At 42.6% G+C, this 26396-nt stretch overlaps 1 protein-coding gene across 1 annotated transcript; it reads right to left on the reverse strand.

The window, feature by feature from the left end:
* Nucleotides 1-2768: 2768 nt before the first annotated feature.
* LOC118669981 (interferon-induced protein with tetratricopeptide repeats 1-like) lies at nt 2769-8291 on the reverse strand. Its single transcript, XM_036336666.1, has 2 exons — nt 8080-8291; nt 2769-4496 (listed from the first exon to the last, which is right to left on the reverse strand). Exons 1-2 carry the CDS (start codon nt 8082-8084, stop codon nt 3062-3064), a joined length of 1440 nt encoding a protein of 479 aa, XP_036192559.1. The 5' UTR covers nt 8085-8291; the 3' UTR covers nt 2769-3061.
* Between the last annotated feature and the right edge of the window lie 18105 nt (nt 8292-26396).

Here is a 26396-nt window from a genome sequence, read left to right on the forward strand (position 1 = left end):
GTGGCTACACCTTTTGCTAGCCGACTTTCCCAGAAAAGGTCAAGCAGCCAAGAGGTGGCTCCTTTGAAATCAGCTTTCCGCCAGTAGTCATTTTTTAATACCTACAAGTTTGCTTCTCAGTTTCCCCGGGCAGAAAAAAAATGGTTTAAAGTTAATTATTAGATTTTAAAATTTATTATTAAAAATATAAAAGTGTAGTTAATCAAAGAACTGCTAATATTTGACTTGTAAGCTCTGAAAGTTTAAAGTGCAAATTGAATCGGGAGAAATTAATTAAATATCTAATGTATAACTTGTTTTTGAAAAATTAAATTTGTTTTTTCTGAAATAATCAGGAATTCAAAATATGTTACTCATTGGTCTGATTAAAACAAAAAAAAGGGGGGGGAGAATAATGTTATATGTTAGATTTTTTGGAAATACAATGCAGAAGGTTGTACAGCAGCCAAAAGGCATTGGGCCTCCTGTACAATAGCCTCTGCCAACTTATCCCAGTGAAAAGATGCAAAACCAGACAAGAGTTTTAAAAGATCTAGTAATGATGTGGGGAAGAGGTTGTATTTTGTATCTTTCCAGAAGGAGCAGCCTCTGCCTCCCTCCTGGGGACCGTCACCCCTGGGAGGCTGAGTTAGCACACCTGACCAGTGCCTGTCTGCAGCAGATGTGCAGCCCTGAGCTGGAACCACCTGTCCATTGGAAGGATCACGTGTGCCTCCTTTTTGTCTGTCCATGTGTCCCAGCTTTGCCCCACATCTCCTATCCTTTTTCCTTTTTTTCTTAATCTGACTACTTGCTTGCTGGTTCTTTGGCCTTTCTCCTTCTCTCCTGAACACAGCCTTTTCTAGAATCTCCCTACCCTACTGTTCCAGGAAGGGCACCTCCCTTTTCTGCCGTGACTGGGAGTGTCTGGTATATGCCCCATACATGGAGTTGTCTTGTACCAAGAGCCTGACATCATGGGCTGAGAAAGCCCTGTCCCAGGCCCACAGCTGTTGCCTGAGTTCTCTGTTCTTGCTGAGGTCATGGTGGCTGGTACCATGGATCTGTCTCTCGCCCAATGGTGTAAGCTGGGCCCTTTCTGGAGAAGAAACCTGGGTTTCCCAAGATATGTGATCAATGCCGGGGCCCCGCCAGCAGGCAAGGGGATCCCAAGGCAGTTGCTGGGCATGGAGGCCACACGGGCATAGGCTACCAAGGAGACAGAACTGAACCTCACATCACCCTACTTGGCCCAGAGATGGCTGGTAGTCAAAGACGGGTAAGACCCCACAGGGTGGGGCAACCTAAGACAGGCACAGCCGGGGGCCAGAAGGAGAGAACTTGGGGTTCAACAGAGGTGGGGCACAGATCCTCACCCCCCCCAATTGTGCAGGGGCTTGAACACTCGCCCCTTCTGAGGAAGGTCTCCTGCCCCCATGGCTGCTTCTTGCTTCCCATGTCTAGCCCAGATCAGGACCCAGATAGCAGAAAGAGACTTGGCCCAGCTCAGATCAGGAACAGAAAGAGACTTGGCCCAGTTCAGATCGGGACCCAGGTAAAGACAGAGACTGGCTGACAGCAGCTGCCCTCTCACTGCAACAGGACTTGTTTCCAATTTCTACCTTGGACCACAGGGAAAGGGGCAGCTGAAGGAAAGGGCTGTGTCAGGATGCTGCCTTCTTCCTCCCTTCTTCCTCTTTTTTCTAAACACTTCCATGCCTTGTAGTTCTTTTGCTTTCTCTTCTTTTTCTCTCTACTACCCTCCATCTCTGCCTCCTCCTCCTCCTCCCCAGTATCATCCATTTCAGCTGACCCAGAGGGCACAGTTGACTCCTCCCTGGACACCGACACCATCATCAAACACGGCCCTGATGGACCCTTTGATCCAGCCATACAACGCACTGATACTTTAGGAAGCCCGTCGCCAGTGACACCGCCCGCTAGCCAGATCAACAAGGACAACCAAACCACCGACTTGGGGTCAGCTGAAGAAGTTAACAACTGAGGCCCAGCAGATGGTAGAAAAGCAAGAAATGGAAGCTACTCTCTCAGCCAAGTCTGAGGACTCTTGAGTAAATCGGCAAAAGAAACTTTCATTTGGTAGAAAAATGTTACTGTGGTTTGATCTCTTATTGCTGTTTTGCACTGCCATTGCTTTATTATTGTTACTAGTTTTAAAAATGTTATGTTCAAGTTTTAAAATGTTTTTGGTTTTGCATTGACATTATTTTGTTATTGCTTTAATAGCCAGAGTTTTGTTCTTGATGCTTACGTTTTACTGTCATTATGGTAGCTTAAAAACTCTCATTATGGTAGCTTAAAAAATAAAAGAAGCGTGAGATGTAGGAAGCTGATAGAGGGTTAGGCCTCGGACTGACTTGTGGACAAAGTCACAAACAATTCCCAGCTTAGAGGGCACAGTCCTCTTAGCATAATTAGGCTTGACCTTATAACACTCCCTAGATCTTATCTGGGAAGCTAATGGGCTGAGGAAGTGCAGAAAGTATAACCATGGTGTAAACAAGTGAAACTCACAAGAACAGTGTAACTTTGGTAACCACTACCTTGTTTACCTCTCACTATAAAATAAAGGCTCAGCTTGCTTGAGATCTCTCTCTGTGGCTTCAGCCAGGCACAGGAAGATCCACGGAGACTAAGGAAAGCTAGAGAGTTCTGAACGCTGTCTCTGTGTAAAACATTCTTCGCCGACTCTGTCCACACCTTTGGGAACCCCTGGACCGCTGGGCCTGGACCCCAGCATCTAGCACTGAAAACTATTTGTTGATCAAATGAATGAATCATTTTACTTTATGTAAGTGCGGTGCTTTATTTGCTACAAATTTACATAACAAACTGTTATTTCTGTTACATAACATTCACAGAGAAATGGTTTATGCCTCTCTTCCTGTCTTACACACACAGAGACTTATATATTCTGCTTCGTCTTTTTTTGAATACAAATAGTATTTTTTCAGGCTTGAATCATTGTTCAAAAGTTACATGTTTCTGAAAGCAGCAAGCAGAAAAGATGATTAGTGCACCTTAACGTAAAATCAAGAGAAATGTCCACGTGGTCCATATTTCAGCGCCTCAGGAGCATGTCCCCGAGTTCTCGGTCAGCAGCCAGCCTCAAGGCCCACTCATAGCACTCCAGAGCTTTATTCATTTCCCCTTTCAGTTTGTAGGTGAACCCAAGGATGCCCAAGCTTTCCATGTCTCCTGCGTTTCTTTGAAGTTTCTTTAAAACCACTTTCTCCAAAGCACTGATACTTCTATCTCTTACAGATGATGGCTTTTCTATTTTTATTGCTTTTAAATAATAGATAATTGCATCGACTTCAGATTTCTTTTGAAATTCCTGAAATCGACCATAGCGGAAATATATCTCTTGCATTTTTTCTTCTTCAAGTGATTTCATGCAGAGCAATTTTTGATAAGCGTCTTCAGCTTTTCTATTGTTGCCTGCCTGTATGTACATATCGGCGAGGTGGATATAAACAATTTCAAATGTTGGCTTTTGTTCCACAGCAAATTCAAAATGAGATATGGCTAATCTTGTTATTCTGTCGATATTTTCTCTATCCCGTCCTCTAGGCTGCCAGCTTGCAGCTTTGTTTATTAGATAAATTTGTGATCTATAGCAGAGCCCTATATGGTGATGCAGGAAGGCAGAGGAAGGTGTTGCCCGCAAAGCCTTTTTTAAGAGCTCAAGAGCTTTGTCTATAGAGCCTTTTTTTCGGTAAAACTTGGCCGCATATCGAAAGACATAGGTCTGCGAAGACGTGTTGGCCAGTGCTTCTTCAATGTACTTTTCCCCCTCAGCTTCTTGTCCTAGCTCCTGAAGTTTCACTGCGAGGAGAGCCTTAATATATGCATCTTCTGGATTTAGCCTGATGGCCCGTTTTAGGGGCTGCACACAAAATGCCTCATCAACGTGTGATGTTTTGTAAAAGCCATCCAGACGAGAGACAACAATTGCATACCCAGTGCTGAATTCAGGGTTTTCAGGGTCCACTTCCAGAGCCTTTTCAAAGCAGGCTTTAGCCCGTTCATAATTCTTTCCTCCACATTTCAGCAAGGCCCATCCTTCCTCACAGTCCATCTCAGGGCATTCCATTGTGTAGCAGGAGGGGCCGGCAAACTTCTTGCAAGTGTTCTCCACCTTGTCCAGGTATATCTGGGCATCTGCCAGTCTGCCCATGTGGTAATACAGCCAGGCATAGTTGCCCCAGGTCACCAGCTTCATCGCGTCTGACTGGCCAGCGTGCTCTGCCTGCATTAAGTCTTCAGCTTCTTTCAAGCTCTCCAAGGCCTCCTTATTCTGGCCGTTCAGGTGTTTCACATAGGCCAGTAGGTTGTGTATTCCCACATTGAATTTTGTGTCTAGGAACTCAATTTCATCAAAGACCCTGTTTTCTAAATCATGCAGTTCAGTGTCTTCAATGAGCAATTTCCATGTAAAGTGACATCTCAACTGTTCCAGCCTAGCTTTGACCTGATCTTCATCAGCATTCATACTATGAAAATAAAAGCAGATTTTCTTTGTTAGGTGAGAAACAGCCAATGGAACGAAGCCAAGTAAGACACTTCACATATATAGCTTAGCCTTGAAAGGACATGCTTGCCTTACTTTTTAATTTGTTTTAGAGTTCCTCTACAGTTGGCCCTTGAGTAACACAGTTTGAACTGACTGGGCCCAGTTACACCTAAGTTTGTTTCAATATAGTCAGCCCTTCCTATCAAGGGTCTCACGTACAGGCCCTATTTCCAAATATAGTCACATTGGGGGTTAGGGCTTCAAATATGAATTGGAGGTGAGGGCACAATTCAGACCATAACAATTGTCAAATGTGCCAAGACCATTTAATAGGAAAAGATCAGTGTTTCAACGAATGTGTTGGGAAAACTGATTATCCACATACAAAAGAATGAAATTGAACCCTTACTCTTATAGCAAGCATGTCAAACTCGTAGCTGGTGGGCCACATGCCTCATTTATTTAAATGGCCCACCGGCCACGATTTTGACATGCTTGCTTTACAGCCTATACAAAAAAGAAAAAAGAAAAAGCAATTCAAAAGGGATCAAAGACCTAAATGTAAGACCTGAAACTATGGAAATCTTAGGGGAAAAAAATAGGGAAAAAACTCTATGACATTGTATTTGGCAATGATTTCTTGGATAGGATACCAAAAGCACAGGAAACAAAAGTAAAAATAGGTTTGCTGCATGTCATCAAAATTTAAAACTTTTGTGCATCAAGGAACATTACCAATACAGTGAAAAGAAAACTCACCGAATGGGAAAATATACTTGCAAATCATGTATCTAATAAAGTATTAATATGCAGTTTATATATACAAGACTTACAATCGAACATAAAAAAAAAAAACACAACTGATTAAAACATGGGAAAAGGATTAGAGTAGACAATTTCTCCAAAGAAGATATACAAATGGCCAATAAACACACAAAAAGATGTTCAATATCAATCATTAGTGAAATGAAATAAAAACCATAATAAGACACGACTTCACACCCATTAGAATGACTATTATATTTTTAAATACCAGAAAATAACAAGTGTTGGTGAGGATGTGAAGAAATTAGAACCCTTGTGTATAGTGGGAATGGAAAATGGGGCAGCTGCTGTGGAAAATGGTGATGATTCCTCAAAAATTACGCACACGATTACCATATGATTCAGCAATTTCACTTCTGGGCATATACTTAAAATAAGTGAAAACAGGAACTGGAACAGATATTTGAATGTTTGTATTCATAGCAGCGTTATTCACAATAGCCAAAAGGTAGAAGCAAAGCAAGTGTCCATCAAGGGATGAATGGATAAGCAAAATGTGGTATATGCATACAGTGGAATATTATTTAATCTTAAAAAGGAAAGAGCCCTAGCCGGTTTGGCTCAGTGGATAGAGTATCGGCCTGTGGACTGAAGGGTCCCAAATTTGATTCCAGTCAAAGGCACATGCCCGGGTTCTGTGATCGATCCCCAGTGGGGGGCATGCAGGAGGCAGCCGATCAATGATTCTCTCTCATCACTGATGTTTCTATCTCTCTCCCTCTCCCTTCCTCTCTGAAATCAATAAAAATATCTTTTTTTTAAAAAGGAAAGACATTCTGATACATGCTATACCATGTATGAATCGTGAACACATTATGCTAATTGAAATAAGCTGGTCACAAAAGACCAGGTATTGTATGTTTTCATTTATAGGAAATATCCACAAGAGGCAAATCAATAGAGACAGAAAGTAGATTAACAGTTGCCAGGGCCTGGGTCAAAGGATGGGTGGGGGGTGACTGCTTAATGACTATGAAGTTTCCCCTCAGAGTGATGAAAAATTTCTCTCTCTCTCTCTATGTATGTATGTATATATGTATGTATATACATTAATTGATTTGGGAGAGGGAGAAAGATAGAAACATCAATGATGAGAGAGAATCATTGATTGACTGCCACCTACATGCCCTTTACTGGGATCGAGCCTGCATCCAAGGTATGTGCCCTTGACCGGAATTGAACCCGGGACCCTTCAGTCCACAGGCCAACGCTCTATCCACTGAGCCAAACCAGCTAGGGTATGAAAATTTTCTTGAAGTAGATACTGGTGATAGTTGCACAACATTGCAAATGTACTAAATACCACAAAATTGTATACTCACAATTAGTTAAAATGGTAGATTTTATCTTACGTGTATTTTATCACAATAATAAAACCGTATTATTAATCTGAACAGAAATTCTTCAAAGTATATATGTATACTTTTCTAGTACATGTACATGTTAAAAAACACACAAAAGCATTAACATGTAAAAGCTAATTAGTAGGCTATCTGAACTTATCTCATAAACCCCCATTGGTACTCTTTGAGAAATATTGGTTTAAAGATTAAATAAGGTGCCGTGGAATAGAGACTCAGATTCATGTCTCAACTCTATCATTTATTAACTGTGTGATCTCAACATTTTAAAATCTAAGATTCATTATTGCACAATCAGTATGAGTACCTGCCTCACCGTTTCTTTCGAGGGTGAAACGCAATAATTTACACAATAATTTTAGAAGCCAGCTGGCATTTAATGAACATTTAGGAAGTGATGGCTACCTTTATAGTATAATAATAATTACCAGTGACAGCCCTCTCTTTCTGTGGACCAAAGGAGGCGTGGAGGATTGATCAGGGCCAGTAATTGTGCATTTTCTGGAACTTTTGCCCCTTCAAAAGTTTACCCACTGGAGTACTGAGGGGAATTTCATGGGTCAATATTGATTTATGTCTTCTTTTAATTTGCTGCTCTCCGGGAGTGTTTGAATCTAGATTCCATTTGGACAATATAGAAATTCCCACATTAGGCCCTTTATTGAAAGAAGACAATACAGTGAACAGCAGCCAAGCCCCGGGGACAGGAGGCTAGCCAGGGTCTGCAGAGCACCTGGCTTCCCCAGGAGGGAGGTCATCTGCTGATCTGAAATCCAGTTGGATTGAAGGAGTTCAGCAGTGCTGACAGTGAGACCAGAAGCCTGCCGAGCAAGGCCTTGTCTTCTAGGCAGTGAGCTGCTCCCACCACATCCCCACAATATTTCCCTCAAGGCATCTGAGAGACCTCAGGACCGCAGCCCACACAGCTGTGTGGGTCCTGCATTTCTTCCACAGCCAGGACCCCGCTAAAAGCAATGTCTCTACCCAGACAAACTGTCCATTCCCTCCCTATGTCAGACAGAAGTGAGTTTGGTGGAAAATAGTTTCCGAGATTGGGATCATCTTCTCCCTGTGAAATTCTTTTCCTGTTTCCCTCCTTTTCTTTGGACTTTTTAACATGAGGTAAGTTTCCTCAGGGCGATGCTAACAAAAATGAAAATGCCTGGACAAATACAACAGTTTATCTATGTGTGTGACTGTACACACACACACACACACACACACACACACACACACACACTCAGTCCACAAGCAGATGCTCAAACAGAAGAGTGAGGAGACTTGACATCACTGAAACTAAGTCTGTCAAGATAATAATGATTAACATTTTTCCCCAAAACTTTAGGCAAACAGGCAGAGAAGCAGAGAAATCCTTACCTCATGGTTGCTAAGAATTCAGGCAGGAGTTTGCAGTGTTTTGGTTAGCTGGATGGGCTCCACTGAGATCTGACCAGCCTTTCTTGTAGATTTGCAGGTAAATGTCAGCCCCAGGGCAGGGCTATATAAAGGAGGTAACAGCTGACTAATAAGGTAAACTGTGGGCGTGTTGTTAAACAATAACTTGAAAACCACAGTGAAAACTGAAACTGGAAAGTGAAACTGATGCCTTCAGAGTTCCTGCCAGTGAAAATGAAACTAAGGCTGTAAGTGCTTCCTTTGCTTTGTTTTGAGAAGGGATTGAGGTGACCATGGTGAAGAACAGTTTCAGTGATGTGCCAATTCCTCTCTGAGTCTTTTCCCTGCCTTATAAAAGCCTGGGAGGCAGGAGATGCCAATTATATCAAGTCCACTGAATCTGCAGCCAAGGACACCTATGACAATTGGCTGTGTGAGCTTGTCAAGGACATGCCCCAGACCTGTGCCTGTTTGCTCATCTGGAAACAGAAATGGCTCATTTTATGGTATACACTTCTGCAAATCTAAACTGGAGTTATATGTACATGTACAGGTATATGTATATGTACAGGTATATGTATATGTATACGTATATGTATATGTATATGTGTATGTGTATGTATATGTGTATGTGTATGTATATATCTATATCTATATCTATATCTATATCTATATCTATATCTATATCTATATCTATATCTATATCTATATCTATATCCATATCTTGTATCTATTTCAGAGAGGAAGGATAGAGAGAGAGATAGAAACATGAAAGTTGAGAGAGCATCATCTATCGACTGCACCCAACCTACTCGGGATGGAGCCCACAACCCAGGTATGTGCCCTGACTGGCAATCGAACCATGACCTCCTGTTTCATAGGTTGATACTCAACCACTGAGTCACACTGGCTGGCCAGGATAAACTGGAGTCTTAACCCAACTTTGATCCTATTTTCTGAGATCTTGTGTCTTGTGAATTATTCTATGCCTTTGCATACCCTTCTGGAGAATGGTCAGTGACTATAAGAGGCCTGTAACATCTTCCTTATACACAGGAACAGGGAAAATGTATGTACTACAATCTTTTTTTTTTTAATATGTTTTATTGATTTTTTTACAGAGAGGAAGGGAAAGGGATAGAGAGCTAGAAACATCGATGAGAGAGTAACATCCATCATCTGCCTTCTGCACACCCCCTACTGGGGATGTGCCCGCAACCAAGGTACATCCCCTTGACTGGAATTGAACCTGGGACCCTTGAGCCCACAGGCTGACGCTGTGTCCACTGAGCCAAACCAGTTAGGGCTGTACTACGATCTTGAGACTCTAAACAAAACATATTAATGCTGACCTGGCCTGTTTCGCTCAGTGGTTAGAGTGTCAGCCTGTAGACCGAAGTGTCATAGGTTCAGTTCCCAGTTAATTACATGTACTTGGGTTGCAAGTTTGATTCCCTGCCCTGCAGTGTGTAGGAGGCAACCAATTAAGCTGTCTCCCTCACATCAGTGTATCTCTCTCTCTCTCTCTCTCTCTCTCTCTCTCTCTCTCTCTCTCTCTCTCTCTCTGTCTCCCCTCCTTCTCCTCCTCCTCCTCCCCCCTCCCTTTCCAAAAATCAATGGGAAAAATATCCTTCAGTGAGGATTAATAACAACAAAAATATTGTTAATGCTGAATGACAGTATTTTCTTATTTTTAATGCTCTCTATGGTAATTACCTAATGTGTTCTTATTCACCAGACATGATGGTCACACCTATGCAAGAGTATTGTCCAGTCCCTTGGTGCCCATGGCATTCAGGCTTGGCCTGCCCCATCTGGCCCATGTCATCTTCTGTACTTGTGCTGTGTGTGGAAAGAGGTGGAGAAAAATAGGGAGGCTGGGATCCTGGGTACAGATTAGTCTCCTATTACTGGTGTCTGCCAAGCTCCCATTTCTCCCGATTTTTCTTTGGAAATGTCTCCACTCTCCTGATACCTGGAGAAAAGTGGTGATTCCCTGGCAGATTTGCAAAGCAAACTTATCCTTAACCACAGTTAATTTCACCATGGGGGCAGTGTTTACTGAGAGGAGACAATTAGACTGGCTTCACTGGAAAGCTGACACTGGCAAGTGTTGGCCCTGTAACATATATATATTTGGGTACCATTGTCAGCCATGCTTTTCTATGTGGGCTGAAAAGAATAAAAGCAAAGCAAGCTTAGTCACAGAGAAGAATATCAGGTGATTGAGTCAAGAAAAATAGAGAATTTGAGATGAGAGATGGAAAGTTCTGATGGTATCTCTCACCCACAGCTTCACCATTAAGACCATGTGCTGTGTCTTATGAGGTTTCCAGGTGAGTTCTGAGTTGTATGAAATCTGATTATCAATTACTGGACCTGGGACGAAATTGAAGGGTGTATCTAGTGCTGTAAAAACCCAGTAAACTGATCAGGGATGGAATCAGATCTGCCTCATACTCTAAAGGAGAACTTAAGCCCATTGTTGCTCATCATGGAGGTTGTTGGCTGGATTCTGGATGACTGCACAGTAAAGGAAGAATTGAGGGAGGCAGCTCCATTTTTAGTTAGCCTCCTATATATGGAAGAAATCTATAATAAAATATCCTATGTAATAAAGATGTAATATGCAAATGGTCGTTACACCGTGTAGCATAATGACCGACCACATAACAACCGGATCACGGATCAGCAGGAGGGTGGGGCAGCGAGCTACAAGTGAGCCTTGGAGAGTTACAGGAGGGGGCAGGGCAGCAAGCTACGAGGAGGGGGAATGGGGAAGGGGGTGGGACAGCGGGAAGAGAGCTACTGGAGGGCAGCAGTGAGCTACTGGCAAGCTAGTGGCACACAGATTCATGTGCAGGGCTACTAGTCCTATCTAATAATTGAGAAACATGGTAATTTACCGTAACTTTGCTACCCTTCCCATTGGCTAATCAGCAAGATATACAAATTACCTGCCAACCAAAATGGCGGCTGGCAGCCAGGCAGCTGAAGCGAACAGGAGGCTTGCTTGTTCCAGTGATGGAGGAAGCCAAGGTTCCCTGCCTGCCTCTGAGCTGCACTCTAAGAAACAATGTTGCAATTATAGAAGCTAAACAAACCCCAGAAACCTGCTTTTAGCCGGCAGGCCTCAGAGCTGGAGTTAAAACAGTGTTTCAATTATTGAAGCCGAACAAACCCAGATCAGCAGCCGAGGTCTCAGAGCTGGAGCCGAGCCTCAGAGCTAAAGCCGGCTCTCAGTTCCAGTGACAGCCATAGAAGGTAAATAAATCCCAGAATTAAAAAAAAAGTAAAAAAGGAGAGGTTGGGAGCTTCAGTCGCCTGCCAGCCTGAAAATGGCCCTCAGCCCCTCACCTAGACTGGCCAGGCACCCCAGTGGGGACCCCCACCCTGAAGGGGGTGTGACCAGCTGCAAACAGCCATCATTGCCTCATCCAGGCTGGCCAGGCACCCAAGCGGGACCCCCACCCTGATCTGGGACGTGCTTCAGGGCAAACCAGCCGGCCCCCACCAGTGCACCAGGCCTCTATCCTATATAGTAAAAGGGTAATATGCCTCCCAGCACCGGGATCAGTGGAGCTGTAAGGCCTCCTGGCACTGGGATCAGTGGAGCCGCAAGGCCTCCTGGCACTGGGGTCAGCGGAGCAGCGAGGTCTCACTGCCCCGGTGTCAAGCGGAGCCGTGAGGCCTCCCAGCACTGGGATATGTGGAGCCGGGAGGGCTCCTGGCCCCTGGAATAGCGTGACAGGGGACAGCGCCCAAACCCCCTGATCGCCCTGTGGCTCTGTGTGTGACAGGGGAAGGCACCCCAACCCTCTGATTGGCTCTGCTCTGTGCCTGATATGGGGGAGCTCCCCAACCCCCTGATCGGCCCTGCTCTGTGTGCGACAGTGTGCGGCACCCCAACCCCCCCATGGACCCTGCTCTGTGTGTGACAGGGTAGAGCCGCAACCTCCCCATCGGCCCTGCCCTGAGTGTGACAGGGGGCACCGCCCCAACCCCCTGATTGGCCCTGCTCTGTGGGTGATAGGGGGCAGCACCCCAACCCCCTGATCCGCCCTGCAATGTGTGTGACAGGGGGCGGTGCCCCAACTCCTCTATCAGCCCTACTCTGTGCATGACAGGGGGCAGCGCCCCAACCCCCTGATCGGCCCTGCTCTGTGAGTGACAGGGTATGGAGCCCCAACCCCCTGATCAGCCCTGCTCTGTGCGTGACAGGGCTTGGCGCCGCAACCTCCCCATCGACCCTGCCTTGAGTGTGACAGGGGGCGGTGCCCCAACCCCCCAATCGGCCCTGCTTTGAGCCCGAGCAGGGGCTGCACCTAGGGATTGGGCCTGCCCTCTGCCACCCGGGAGCGGGCCTAAGCCAGCAGGTCATTATCTCCCGAGGGGTCCCAGACTGTGAGAGGGCACAAGTGGGGCTGAGGGACATCCCCACCCCCACCGGTGCACAAATTTTTGTACACCGGGCCTGTAGTATAATATAATATACATCCACTCCTAATTAAGTGCCCAGGATACTATTACTTTGGGTTTCAGCTTGAAAGAAATAAACAATCCACCTGGTTCAGGAATGAAGGAAACAAGCCAAATACCAAGAGAATCTCTTAATCTGGATCACTTGGGCAGGAAGTAAAAGCAAAGTGCTGTGTTTTGGCTTGGAGAGCCCTCCATTGCTCCAGCCTGGATACCCACATTCTGAGTCAAATTCTAAACATTACTTTAACTATAGTTCATAGCACTTGAGTTTAAACATTAACATCTACCTGGCACATAGAAGCATCCAAATAAGAAATGATGATGATGATGATGATGATGATGATGATGATGATGATGGTGATGATGGTGATTTTAAGTCATCAAGTTAAAGTAATGCTTTCTTCTTCTTTTTTTTTCTTTTTTTTTTAAAAAGCTACCCATACTTTGTCACTTAAAATAATAAACAGAAGAAGGAGAGCTGCAGGAATATTTTCCTCTTAGAAACACTTAGTTGGACACACTGCCAGATCTGAAAAGTTTCTGCTCAATCCCTCCTCCCTAGTTCATTTCTCATCTCAGCCCTCTCCAAATCTAACAGCTTCCACTGGGACACTGGGACTGAACAGAAAGGGCTCATTTCTTGGTGAGCAGAACCCAGTGAACCTCAACCAAGGGAATATTACTTGCAACAGGCAAGGAGAGCACTGGGGACATCTCCCAAAGCGGTGACTCCCCGAATGGACAGGGGAATTACCTTTTCTGGGATTAGTTATGCATATTCATCAAAAAGGGGACAGGCCATTATAGGTAGAGGCTGGCTCATTCCAGCACAGGTGCAGTCTTGTGATCAGCCTTTCAGGGCACAGCCTTGTTCTGTAAGACTGCTCAACAAAGATTGTTAGTTTCACAACTCAGCACCCCTTTTACCTCGGTTCTGCTGACCACATCCTGAACCACATCTTGAACCAGTCAGAAATTTGTGCACTGGTGGGGGTGGGGATGTCCCTCAGCCGCACTTGTGCCCTCTCACAGTCTGGGACCCCTCGGGAGATAATGACCTGCTGGCTTAGGCCCGCTCCTGGGTGGCAGAGGGCAGGCCCAATCCCTAGGTGCAGCCCCTGCTCGGGCTCAAAGCAGGGCCGATTGGGGGGTTGGGGCACTCGGTTCTGCTGACCACATCCTGAACCAGCATCAGAACCAGCATCCTGAACTGCGCAAATACAAATTTCTGAATAAATAAGACAGGTTGCTCCATGTATTGTGACAAAAGTTCAGGCTATAAGAAAGTAATTAATAAATGAATTAGAAACTATCTCCTTTTGGTGAATAAGGTGTATTCGGAATTCTTGTGGAGAAAAGCAGTTGGGTTTGTAATTAGATAGAAGGCAAAGAGGCAGACAAAATGTTTCTTTTGTCTTTGCTATGAACTGGCGGTGGTCTTGGTTCCATGGGGTTCTGGCTCAGGCTGGTTAGGTATTCAGAATCGTGCCTCCCTGACATAACCACACCCATGAATGATGCAAGACAGACATGTATTAAAAAGAGAAAAATAGACAAGGAAGAGTATGTGTGTGTGTGTGTGTGTGTGTGTGTGTGTGTGTGTGTTAACAGAAAAGAAAACAAGAACTGCAGAAAAGGAAACTTTTAGAAAATGAAATTTCAGCATTGAGCTGATTCCATTCCCTGCAGTCTAGCTAGGATCCGCTCCCTGAATGACTAACCAGTAATGACCAGTAATGATAAGCCATTTCACCTCTATGAGCCTCACTTTCCATATCTGATAAATAACTGATTTGGAATAGCTTATTAGATCCCAACCCCCTACTGCACAGTAGAATTATCTAGGGAGGTTTTAAGAGTAATGCTAGCCCTAGCTGCTTTGGCTCAGTGGATAGAGCATCAGCCTGTGGACTGAAGGGTCTCAGGTTTGATTCTGGTCAGGGGCACATGCTGGGGTTGCAGGCTCGTTCCCCGATGGGGGCATGCAGGAGGCAGCCAATCAATGATTCTCTTTCATCGTTGATGTTTCCAACTCTCTCTCTCCCCACTCCCGTCCTCTCTGAAATCAATAATATATATTTAAAAAAAGAGAGTAATTCTAACTAGGGCTCATCCCAGACCAATTGATTCTGGGAAGGGGCCCCCCAACTTCAATATTAACTTCAATATTAAAGATAAATCCTCAGGTGATTTTGAAGTACATGAGGGCTGGAACTAGCGCCGTGATGATCCCTGGTGTCCATTGTGTGATTTGAAATTCTGTGACACATTTTAGAAAACGTACTGAACAGTTTATTTGGGGTGAAAAAATAAATCCAAGTTTTCTCCTCGCCAAGGATGTAGAGCTCCAATGTTTGAAAAATTTCTAGTGCCTTTATTATGTTTTTTTTCTTGTTCTACTTCTTTCCCTTCCTTTCTCTCATGTATCTGGTCCAAGAGATAGTTTTTGCTTAATAAGGTTTAAATGGATAACAAGTAAGCAACCAATGATGAAATTTAAAAGAAAAAACCCCTCCTGGCTGTCTACTTGTATTGTTTAGAAATTCAAATTCAAAGAGACAAAAACCCCATTAAAAATTTTAAAGGAAAATACATTTTCAGGATTGAGAAGAAAGACCTGGCTGTTGAGTGGGTGTTGAACATGCTGAAATTACTAGATGGAATTTGAATATCAAACTTTTTTTTGCAGACTGTTGGTATGGATGGATCCTTGGGAAAATCATTATTTTGTTGTTTTCCAATTTCTTCCTATCAACATGAGAAAAAGGGAAATAAAAAGTGAAACACCAGGAAGATGGCGGCGGTATAGGCAGACGCGTCCCAGGTCGTGTCCCTGAGCAAATGGAGTGAGCAGCTGAAACTAGTAACATCCACCCCGAATTGGCGAAATTCCTCAGCTGGCGAGACAGTTTACAGCCGGGAAGAGCAGAACTCCCCTGGAAAGGTAAAAAAAAACCAGGGATTTGGGCAGGAAAGTTTGCCAGACCTCTGAGCCCAGAGAGTCGGAGGGAGACCGCGTGGCAGACAGCCGCGTCCCTTGGGACAGGCACAGCCCCTAACAGGGGAAAGGAGAACCGCGGGATTCCTGGCGCTGCCGGGGGAATTGAGAGCTGGGTCTGTGATCACAGAGGACTGAGCCTAAAGGGGGCAGCCTGAAGAGCTGACCAGACCATGCAGTCCCGGTAAGAGAAGAAGCTTACAGAAACCAAGCCTTCCCCGTTTCCGCGGCCGGCGTTTGTTTGTTTGTTTTCACTGAACCCTGTTCATGGGACATTTCGGATACAGACACTCACCTGTGCTGAAGAGAGGGAGAGTGTGCGGAGGAGTGGAATCTGGGGAGAGACTGAGGAGAGAAGGGGGGACAGGAGAGGTGGCAGCGAATTGAGTGCTGAGACACCCCTGAGCCCACGTCTGAGGCAGCCATTCTCTCCGGAGAGTGAGACTCCTCCCCCTAGCCCCCAGGCAAGGAGCACAGCCACACCCAGATTCCACCCTGTAGGAGATCAAGGATTAAAATAACCTGATCAGTCCCTGGGAGTTAACAGGGTCTGGCCTATAGAGGGATTTTCAATCCCAGCAACAACACAGCACTGGTAACTCTTACGCAGCCAGCTCTGGGCAGTGAACTTCCACTGGACAGAGAGGCCCTGTAGCCTCAGAGGCCAATCCCAGAACACTGCCACCCAGAGGCTGACCCACAAACTGACTCTTTGCTAAACACAAAATAAGGCAGTCTGGGAAACAAATGCGGCTTGCTTTAAAATAAGGACTGTGGTTTACAACACAGAGGAACAGTGTATCGCAGAGAAACTCAACACTCTCCTGAATACCTGGCAGGTCTAAGGCGAGCCACACTGAAGAATAGAAGAACCGAAGGACCTTCACTACTGCAATATTTTTTTTTTCTTTTTTCACCTTTTAACTAAGAAACCAATTTTTTTTCTTTTTTTTTCTTTTTTTTTCTTTTCCTCTTCTTCTTCTTTTTTTTTTCTTCTTTTTTCCATCACCTGATTTTACCCTTTTAATTACTACCTTCTTATTTTTAACCAGTATTATTACTGCTACCATTTTACCATTTTTTTTAAAGTGCCATTTTATTTTCTCTTTATTTTATTTTGGGATTAGTGTTCTCCATTCTATTTTCATCGTTATATTATTGGTTGTTTCTAGTTTGCATTTATCTCCAGGGAGCTGTTGCTGGAATTTGTTGGGATTAATGGCTGTTCTATAGGAGCATTCTCCTCATATAAAAAGTCTCTTCCCCTCTTCCACTTCATTCTCTCTTTTCGCTCTTTTTTTTTCTTTTCCTTTCTTTTCTCGCTTTTACTTTCCCCCCTCCTTTTTCCCACTTTCATTTTTGCACTCCTTTTTAGGGTCCCTAATTTTCTTTTCTTTTTTCTCTTTTCTCTTTTTCTCTTCCTTCTTCCTTATCCCCTAATTCTCTTAATTCAGGTGGTCACCTTTATTTGGGGTTATTAATATCGTGAATATATTTGTGTATAGTGCCTGGTACGTGGTGCCTTGTTGTGTTGTAATTTGTGCCTTTAAATCAACACAGCAGATCCAAGCAACAGCAACCTCCTGAGCACCACACCCTCTGCTGAGGAACAGCAGCTGTACGTGAAACCTCGCCCCACCAGCCAGAAGAGCCACCACAGCTGTGAACAGCACCCACCAGAGGAGTTGCTGCCAACTGAAGAGCAGCTGCTACCGCAACCGCCCGAAGAGGAACCGCAGACCAAGGAGTCACTGCCACCAAGGGAGCAGCCACTGAACGACTCAACGTCTAGATATGTCAGTGAGATCAAACATGGGTAGACAAAGAAACCCCCAAAGGAAAGAGAAGGAGGACTCTCCAGAAAAGCAGCTAAGTAATACAGAGGCATGCAACATGACAGAAAAAGAATTCAGAATAAGGGTCCTAGAGTGCATAAACCGGATGGAGGAAAAAATTGACAACCTCAGCAAGAAGCAAGAAGAAACAGATGAAAAAATCGATAACATATGGAAGAAGCTAGAAGAAACAGATGAAAAAATCGATAACATATGGAAGAAGCTAGAAGAAACAGATGAAAAAATCAACAACTTAAGTAAGACCCAAGAAGATATGAAGAGTGATATAGCTGCAATGAAAAACTCCATTGAAAGTATCAACAGTAGACTAGGAGAAGCGGAGGACCGAATTAGTGATTTAGAAGACAAGGAAGCAAAACACACCCAAAATGTACTGCAATTGGAGAAAAAAATGAAAAGACAGGAGGAGAGCCTAAGGGAGCTCTGGGACAACATGAAACGAAACAACATACGAATAATAGGGGTACCAGAACAACAGAAGGATGAACAAGGATTAGAAAACCTATTAGAAGAAATAATATCAGAAAACTTCCCTGAGGTGGGGAAGAAAAAAGTCACACAAGCCCAGAGAGTCCCAAACAAGGTGAACCCAAAAAGACCCACACCAAGACACATCATAATTACCATGGCAAATGTTCAGGACAAAGAGAGAATCTTACAGGCTGCAAGAGAGAGACGGAAAGTTACATACAAGGGATCTCCCATTAGATTGTCAAATGATTTCTCAACAGAAACACATCAGGCCAGAAAAGAATGGACGGAAATTTACAAAGTGATGCAAAGCAAAAGACTGAATCCAAGAATACTCTATCCAGCAAGGCTATCATTCAAACTTGAAGGGGAAATAAGAAGCTTCACAGACAAAAAAAGGCTAAGGGAGTTTATCACCACCAAGCCAGCAATGCAAGGAATGCTAAAGGGACTGGTATAAAAATAAGAAATAAAAAGCTCAGAAAGAAAACAGCCACACAAAAACAGAAATGCCTACAAACAAGTACCTTTCAATAATAACTTTAAACGTAAACGGACTAAATGCTCCAAACAAAAGACATCGAGTGGCTGAATGGATAAAAAAACATGACCCATACATCTGCTGTCTACAAGAAACCCACCTCATTAGAAGGGACTCACACAGACTGAAAGTGAAAGGATGGAAAAATATCTTTCAGGCAAATGGAAAGGAAAAGAAAGCTGGGGTAGCAATACTTATATCGGACAAAATAGACCTCAAAGTGAAGGCCATAACAAGAGATAAGGAAGGCCACTTCATAATACTAAAGGGATCAATACAACAAGAAGATATAATCCTGGTAAACATATATGCACCCAATGCAGGAGCACCCAAATTCATAAAAAAACTCCTGGAAGATATCAAAGGAGACATCGACAACAATACAATCATAGTAGGGGACTTTAATACACCACTGACAGCACTGGATAAGTCCTCTAGACAAATAATCAGCAAAGATACAGCAATCCTAAATGACTCACTAGAGCAGATGGACTTAATAGACATCTTCAGAACACTTCACCCGAAAGCCAGGGAATATACATTCTACTCAAATGCTCATAGGACATATTCAAAAATAGACCATATATTGGGTCACAAGCAAAGTATCCCCAAATTCAAGAAAATTGAAATCATAAAAAGCGTCTTCGCAGACCACGATGGCATAATATTAGAAATAAACTACAATAAAAACAACCCAAAATACTCAAACACCTGGAAGCTGAATAGCATGCTATTAAATATTGATTGGGTTACCAATGAAATCAAAGAAGAAATTCGAAACATCCTGGAAACTAATGACAATGAAAACACAACAATCCAAAACCTATGGGACACAATGAAAGCAGTCCTGAGAGGGAAGTTTATAGCTCTACAGGCCTATCTCAACAAACAAGAAAAAATGGTAGTAAATCATCTAACTCTACAACTCAAAGAATTAGAAAGAGAGCAACAAGAAAACCCCAGAGTGAGCAGAAGGAAGGAGATAATAAAGATTAGAGCAGAAATAAATGACATAGAGACCAAAAAAACAATACAGAAAATCAATGAAACCAAGAGCTGGTTCTTTGAAAGGATAAACAAGATTGACAAACCTCTAGCCAGACTCACCAAGAAGCAAAGAGAGAGGACCCAAATAAACAAAATCAGAAACGATAGAGGCGAAATAACAACAGACCCCACAGAAATACAAATGATTGTTAAAAAATACTATGGACAGCTCTACTCCAACAAACTAGACAACCTGGAGGAAATGGACAAATTCCTAGAAAAATACAACATTCCAAAACTCAATCAGGAAGAATCTAAAAATCTCAACAGGCCAATAACTATGGAAGAAATTGAAGCAGTCATCAAAAAGCTTCCAGCAAACAAAAGCCCAGGACCAGATGGCTTCACAGGGGAGTTTTACCAAACATTCAAGGAAGAACTAAAACCTATCCTCCTCAGACTACTACAAAAAATTCAAGAGGAAGGAACACTTCCAAGCTCATTCTATGAAGCCAGCATCACCCTAATACCAAAACCAGGTAAAGACAACACAATGAAAGAGAATTACAGGCCAATATCCCTCATGAACATAGATGCCAAAATCCTCAACAAAATCTTAGCAAATCGGATCCAGCAGTACATCAGAAAGATCATACACCATGACCAAGTAGGATTTATCCCAGGGATGCAAGGATGGTACAATATCCGCAAATCAATAAACGTGATACATCACATAAACAAATTGAAAGAAAAAAACCACATGGTCATATCAATTGATGCAGAAAAAGCATTTGACAAAATTCAACACCCATTTTTGATAAAAGCTCTCAGCAAGGTGGGAGTAGAAGGATCATACCTCAACATAATAAAAGCCATATATGACAGGCCCACAGCCAACATCATACTCAATGGACAAAAACTAACACCATTTCCCCTAAGAACAGGAACAAGACAGGGATGCCCCCTCTCACCACTCCTGTTCAACATAGTACTGGAAGTGTTAGCCATTGCAATTCGGCAAGAAGAAGAAATAAAAGGCATCCAAATTGGAAAAGAGGAAGTAAAACTGTCCTTATTTGCAGACGACATGATATTATACATACAAAACCCTAGAGACTCCATCAAAAAGCTACTGGACTTAATACATGAATTTGGCAATGTAGCAGGATACAAAATTAACCCCAAGAAATCCGAGGCATTTCTATACACCAATAGTGAACTTTCAGAAAGAGAGATTATAAAAACAATCCCGTTTACCATCGCACCAAAAAAAAAAAAAAATTAAGCTACCTAGGAATAAACTTAACTAAAGAGGTAAAAGACCTCTACTCAGAAAACTACAGGACGTTGAAAAAAGATATAGAGGAAGACATAAACAGATGGAAGAACATACCGTGTTCATGGATTGGTAGAATCAACATCATTAAAATGTCCATACTACCCAAAGCAATCTATAAATTCAACGCACTTCCCATTAAAATACCAACAGCATACTTCAGAGATCTAGAACGAACTCTCCAAAAATTCATCTGGAATAAAAAAAGACCTCGAATAGCTGCAGCAATCTTGAAAAAGACCAAAGTAGGTGGGATCTCAATACCAGATATCAAGATGTATTACAAAGCCACTGTTCTCAAAACTGCCTGGTACTGGCACAAGAATAGGCATATAGATCAATGGAATAGAATAGAGAGCCCAGAAATCGGCCCGAACCAATATGCTCAATTAATATTTGACAAAGGAGGCAAGAACATACAATGGAGCCAAGATAGTCTCTTCAATAAATGGTGCTGGGAAAATTGGACAGATATATGCAAGAAAATGAAACTAGACCACCAACTTACACCATACACAAAAATAAACTCAAAATGGATAAAGGACTTAAATGTACGACAGGAAACTATAAAAATTCTAGAAGAATCCAAAGGCAACAAAATCTCAGACATATGCCGAAGCAATTTCTTCACTGATACAGCTCCTAGGGCACTTGAAACTAAAGAGAAAATGAACAAATGGGACTACATCAAAATAAAAACCTTCTGCACAGCAAAAGAAACCATCAACAAAACAACGAGAAAACCCACTGTGTGGGAAAACATATTTGCCAATGTCATATCCGATAAGGACCTAATCTCCAAAATTTATAGGGAACTCATACAACTTAACAAAAGGAAGATAAACAATCCAATCAAAAAATGGGCAAAGGACCTAAATAGACACCTTTCAAAAGAGGACATTCAGAAAGCCAAGAGACATATGAAAACATGCTCAAAGTCACTAATCATCCGAGAGATGCAAATCAAAACAACAATGAGGTACCATCTCACACCTGTCAGACTGGCTATCATCAACAAATCAACAAACGACAAGTGCTGGAGAGGATGTGGAGAAAAAGGAACACTTGTGCACTGCTGGTGGGAATGCAGACTGGTGCAGCCACTATGGAAGACAGTATGGAGTTTCCTTAAAAAACTGAAAATGGAACTCCCATTTGACCCTGTGATCCCACTTCTAGGAATATATCCCAAGAAACCAGAAACACCAATCAGAAAGGATATATGCACCCCTATGTTCATAGCAGCACAATTCACCATAGCTAAGATCTGGAAACAGCCTAAGTGCCCATCAGTAGATGAATGGATTAGAAAACTGTGGTACATCTACACGATGGAATACTATGCTGCTCTAAAAAGGAAGGAACTCTTACCATTTGCAACGTCATGGATGGAACTGGAGAGCATTATGCTAAGTGAAATAAGCCAGTCAATGAAGGAAAAATACCACATGATCTCACTCATTCATGGATAATAGAGACCATTATAAACTTTTGAACAATAATAGATACAGAGGCAGAGCTGCCTCAAACAGATTGTCAAACTGCAGCAGGAAGGCCGGGGAGGGTTGCGGGGCAGGAGGTAGGGGGGTAAGAGATCAACTAAAGGACTTGTATGCATGCATAGAAGCATAACCAGTGGACATAAGACATTGGGGGATAGGGGAGGCTAGGGGACTGTCTAGGGCGGGGGGATAAAATGGACACATATGTAATACCCTTTGTAATACTTTAAGCAATAAAAAAAAAATAAAATAAAAAAAAATAAAGTGTAAATGAGATTGTTAAAAAAAAAAAAAAAAGTGAAACACGACAACTGATTAAAATCTGCATGGGAAAGTGAAACTTAAGTAATCGGTATGACTCCTCAAGTTTCAGAATAAACACTTATTTTCAATGACACTTCCAGGAGATGGATGTAAATCAGAGTTCCTTGCCCTTGGTACCATTGACATTTGGGTTGGATAATTCTGTTGTAGGAAGCTATTTCATGTATTATACGATATTTACCCAGCATCACTGTGTATATCCACTTGATGTCAATAGGACTCTATAGTTGTGACAGTTAAAAGTGTTTTAGGCCTGGCCGGCATGGCTCAGTGGTTGAGTGTCTACCTATGAACCAGGAGGTCATGGTTCCATTCCTGGTCAGGGCACATGCCCGGGATGCAGGCTCAATACCCAATATGGGGCTTGTAGAAGGCAGCCGATCAATGATTCACTCTCATCATTGATGTTTCTTTCTCTCTCCTTCTCTCTTCTGCTCTGAAATTCATATAAATATATTGGAAAAAGTTAAAAAAAAAAATAGTGTCTTTAGCTTGGCCGGTGTGGCTCAGTGATTGAGCGTTGACTAATAAACCAGGAGGTCAGGGTTCAATTCCCAGTCAGGGCACATGCCTGTGTTGTGGGTTCAATTCCCAATGGGGGGCATGGAGGAGGGAGTTGAGCAATGATTCTTTCTCATGATTGATGTTTCTTTTTCCCTTCCTCTCTCTGAAACCAATAAAAAGATACATTTTTAAAAAATGTCTTTAGATGTTGCCAAATACAACTTGTGTTTGCCCTGAGTAGCAGAATCCTCCTCTTCCTTCTGATCTCCTCGACCCCAGTTAAAAATCACTGCTACAAATAATGCTCTCATATACAGGGTAGCCCAATAAAATGTATACACACTCTGAATGATTATAAAGTCAGTGTTTATTAACATACAGTTCATTTTCAAAATTTAAAAGAACCAACAGAAATGAATAATTTTGTTTCTTAGTGTCTATTTTCAAACTGATGACTGTTCTGTTCCAGGCACTGCTGATAACACATGAAGCAATGGAATCATATGCATGAAGAATCATTTCATTTGGAATTTGGGGGCCCTCAAATTGTCAACAGTTACCAGTTTTGTACCATAAACTTTATCTTGTATGTATCCCCATAAAAAACATCTAGTGGCACTTTAGGATAAATTTTTTTTTGTTCAAAGCTTTGTCTGGCTTCACCCATTATTTCAAATCAGTTAAACCTGAAAAGGAGTGAAAATTAAGTGGGTTATCAACTATTAAAGTGTGTATACATTTTAGGGGGCACCCTATATATACCCATTTTTAAAATTAGTTTTCACAGCACAGCTGGTAGGAGATAACAAATGGAGTTCAGGTAGGAGAGGAAGAGTTGAATAAAGATAAAGAGAAGTTGGGGATGTCAAGACAATACCAAGTCAATGCTAGCTTTCAAGGCTTTTAAGGACAGGGTAATGGTCTTGCTGGGGGCCAATGTTGCAGGTTATATATTGAAACCCTTTGTGATTTGACACATTGAAAGCTCCAGGGCCTTCAGGATATCAATCAGCACACCTGCCAGTCTTCTACAGGAGCAATAAGAAGTCATGGATGACCCAGCTCCTCTTCCAAGATGCCCCCCCGAATTGCTCTGCCGGCTAAGTAGAGAAGTACTGTTTGGAGAATAACAGGCCTTTTGAGATTTTGCTTGTTGTTGATAATGCTCTTAGACATCCCCCTTCGCTGGTGACCTTCATCCAATATCAAAGTGGTATTTCTCCCTTCAAACCCCATTTCTTTGAGCCAACCAATGAATTAAGGAGTTATAGCAGTTTTTAAGGCCTACTACTTCAGGAGATGCTTTGCCCAAGCTATTGCTGCCGCCGAGGAAGACACTGATACAATTCTGGAAGAATTAAAACATCTATGCCCACTTCAAGAGCTTTGCTTGGGCTTGGGATGAAGTCACCCAGGAGTATGATTGCCATCTGAAGATGACACTCAAAAAGTTAATCTATTACTTCAGTGAATTTGCCTATGATGAAGAACTTGCAAAAATCAACAAGGCTATTTTGAGATGGAAAACAACTTGGATGAGAAGGACATTGAGGTGGTTCCTGAACAATTGACTGAGGAGTTGTTGGACCTGGAAGAGGAACACCGAGCTGAAGAAGAAGCAGGAGTAAAGGAAACTGCAGGAGAACAGAAGAAGAACCGCCCCCCCCCCCACCCACCCCCAAGAAATTTACAGTGGATGGTTGAGCAGAAGCTTTTGCAAACTTCAACAAGTTCCTGAAAGAGTTTGAAAATATAGACCCCCAAACTAAAAGGTTTTTATTGCTACAGAGGAATGTTCATGGTGCATTATCAGCTTACAAGCAAATCTGTGGTGAAAAAAAAAGAAACAAACTAAGCAAACCTCCATGAGAACATATTTCTGAAAAGAATGCCATCTCCTCAAGAAGAGCCTCAGGCATTTTTTGGGGGAGGTATTCCAGAAGAAAGCATTGTCGTCATACAAGATGACAGCTACTTGCTTGCTATTGTCCCCGAAGACCTTCCAGTGGGACAAGACCTGAAGGAGGAAGACAGTGATATTGATGATCGTGACTCTGTGTAGTCCTAGCCAGTGGTCAGCAAAGTGCGGCTCGCGAGCCGCAGTTTGCCGACCACTGTCCTAGGCAAGTGTGTGTCTTAGTTTATAACAAAAAGTTTAAAAAGTAAAAAAAAAAAAAAATTAATAATAGCAAAAGCTGATAGAATTAGGATATAAAGAACAAATATTTTTGTATAATGTTTGAGTTTTAAGCAAAGTGTTATTATGAGAATTAAAAAGTTAAAAAAAGTAAAAGTTTATACAGTTAAATAAAACAGGTTGCAGTAAGCTAAGATTAATCTATTATTGAAAAGATATTTTTTCAAATAGAGTCATCTAAGTGTATGGTGTTTATAAAGTCTACAGTAGAATACAGTAATGCACTAAGCCTTTACATTTGTTCACTACTCACAACTTCCAGTCCTGCAAACTCCCTTCATGGCAAAGGCCTTATACAGGTGTATAATTATTTCAATCTTTTTTCCTGTATTTTTACTGCATCCTTTTCATAATTAGATATGTTTAGATACACAAATACCTACCACTGAGTTACAGTTGCCACAGTCTTCAGTACAGAATCACGCTGTGCAGGTGTGTAGCCGAGAAGCAATGGGCTGTTCCATACAGTGTAGGTGTGTGGCTGGCTATGCCAGCTAGGTTTGTGTAAGTGCACTATAACGTTTGCACAGTGATGAAACCTGCTCAACCATGCAGTTCTCAGAACTATCCCCAACGTTAATCAGCGTATGACTGACTTGTTTTACTGTCTGTCTCTCTCACTAGAGTGTTAGTTGCTTGAGGTTTGGAGAAAATGTCTGCTTTGTTCACTGAAGAGAAGCAGCATATGCCACTCCAAAGTATGCCACGTTGGCATAAGGATTATTTTGAGCTGAAAGCAATTGAGGAGACACAGATACAGGTATTCTGGCTTTTTGAGAGTTCACTTTATGCCATTTTGCTTTCATGAAAGACATACATTAGCACCTGTTTTTGCTAATTGAAAGTTTCAAAGAGGGTTTTCGCTTTTATGAAAAGAGGCAACAACAACAACAACAAAAATAATGTACTTCGTTCGTTTCTTTTGCATGGAGCCAGTGTAGAGGCAGTGCACTCACTACCCCAGCCTCAAACCTCCTCCAAGGAGGTACACTCAGCATCTCCGCATCTCAGCAGTGGCTTTGAGCTGCCTGTGAGCATCTGTGCTCTATCTCAATTCCATTAGCAAAATGCCTCCTAAGGGAATTGCTTCTTCACTTTGTG

The sequence above is a fragment of the Myotis myotis genome, unplaced genomic scaffold, assembly GCF_014108235.1.
Source record: "Myotis myotis isolate mMyoMyo1 unplaced genomic scaffold, mMyoMyo1.p scaffold_m19_p_15, whole genome shotgun sequence".
NCBI classification, from domain to species: Eukaryota; Metazoa; Chordata; class Mammalia; order Chiroptera; family Vespertilionidae; genus Myotis; species Myotis myotis.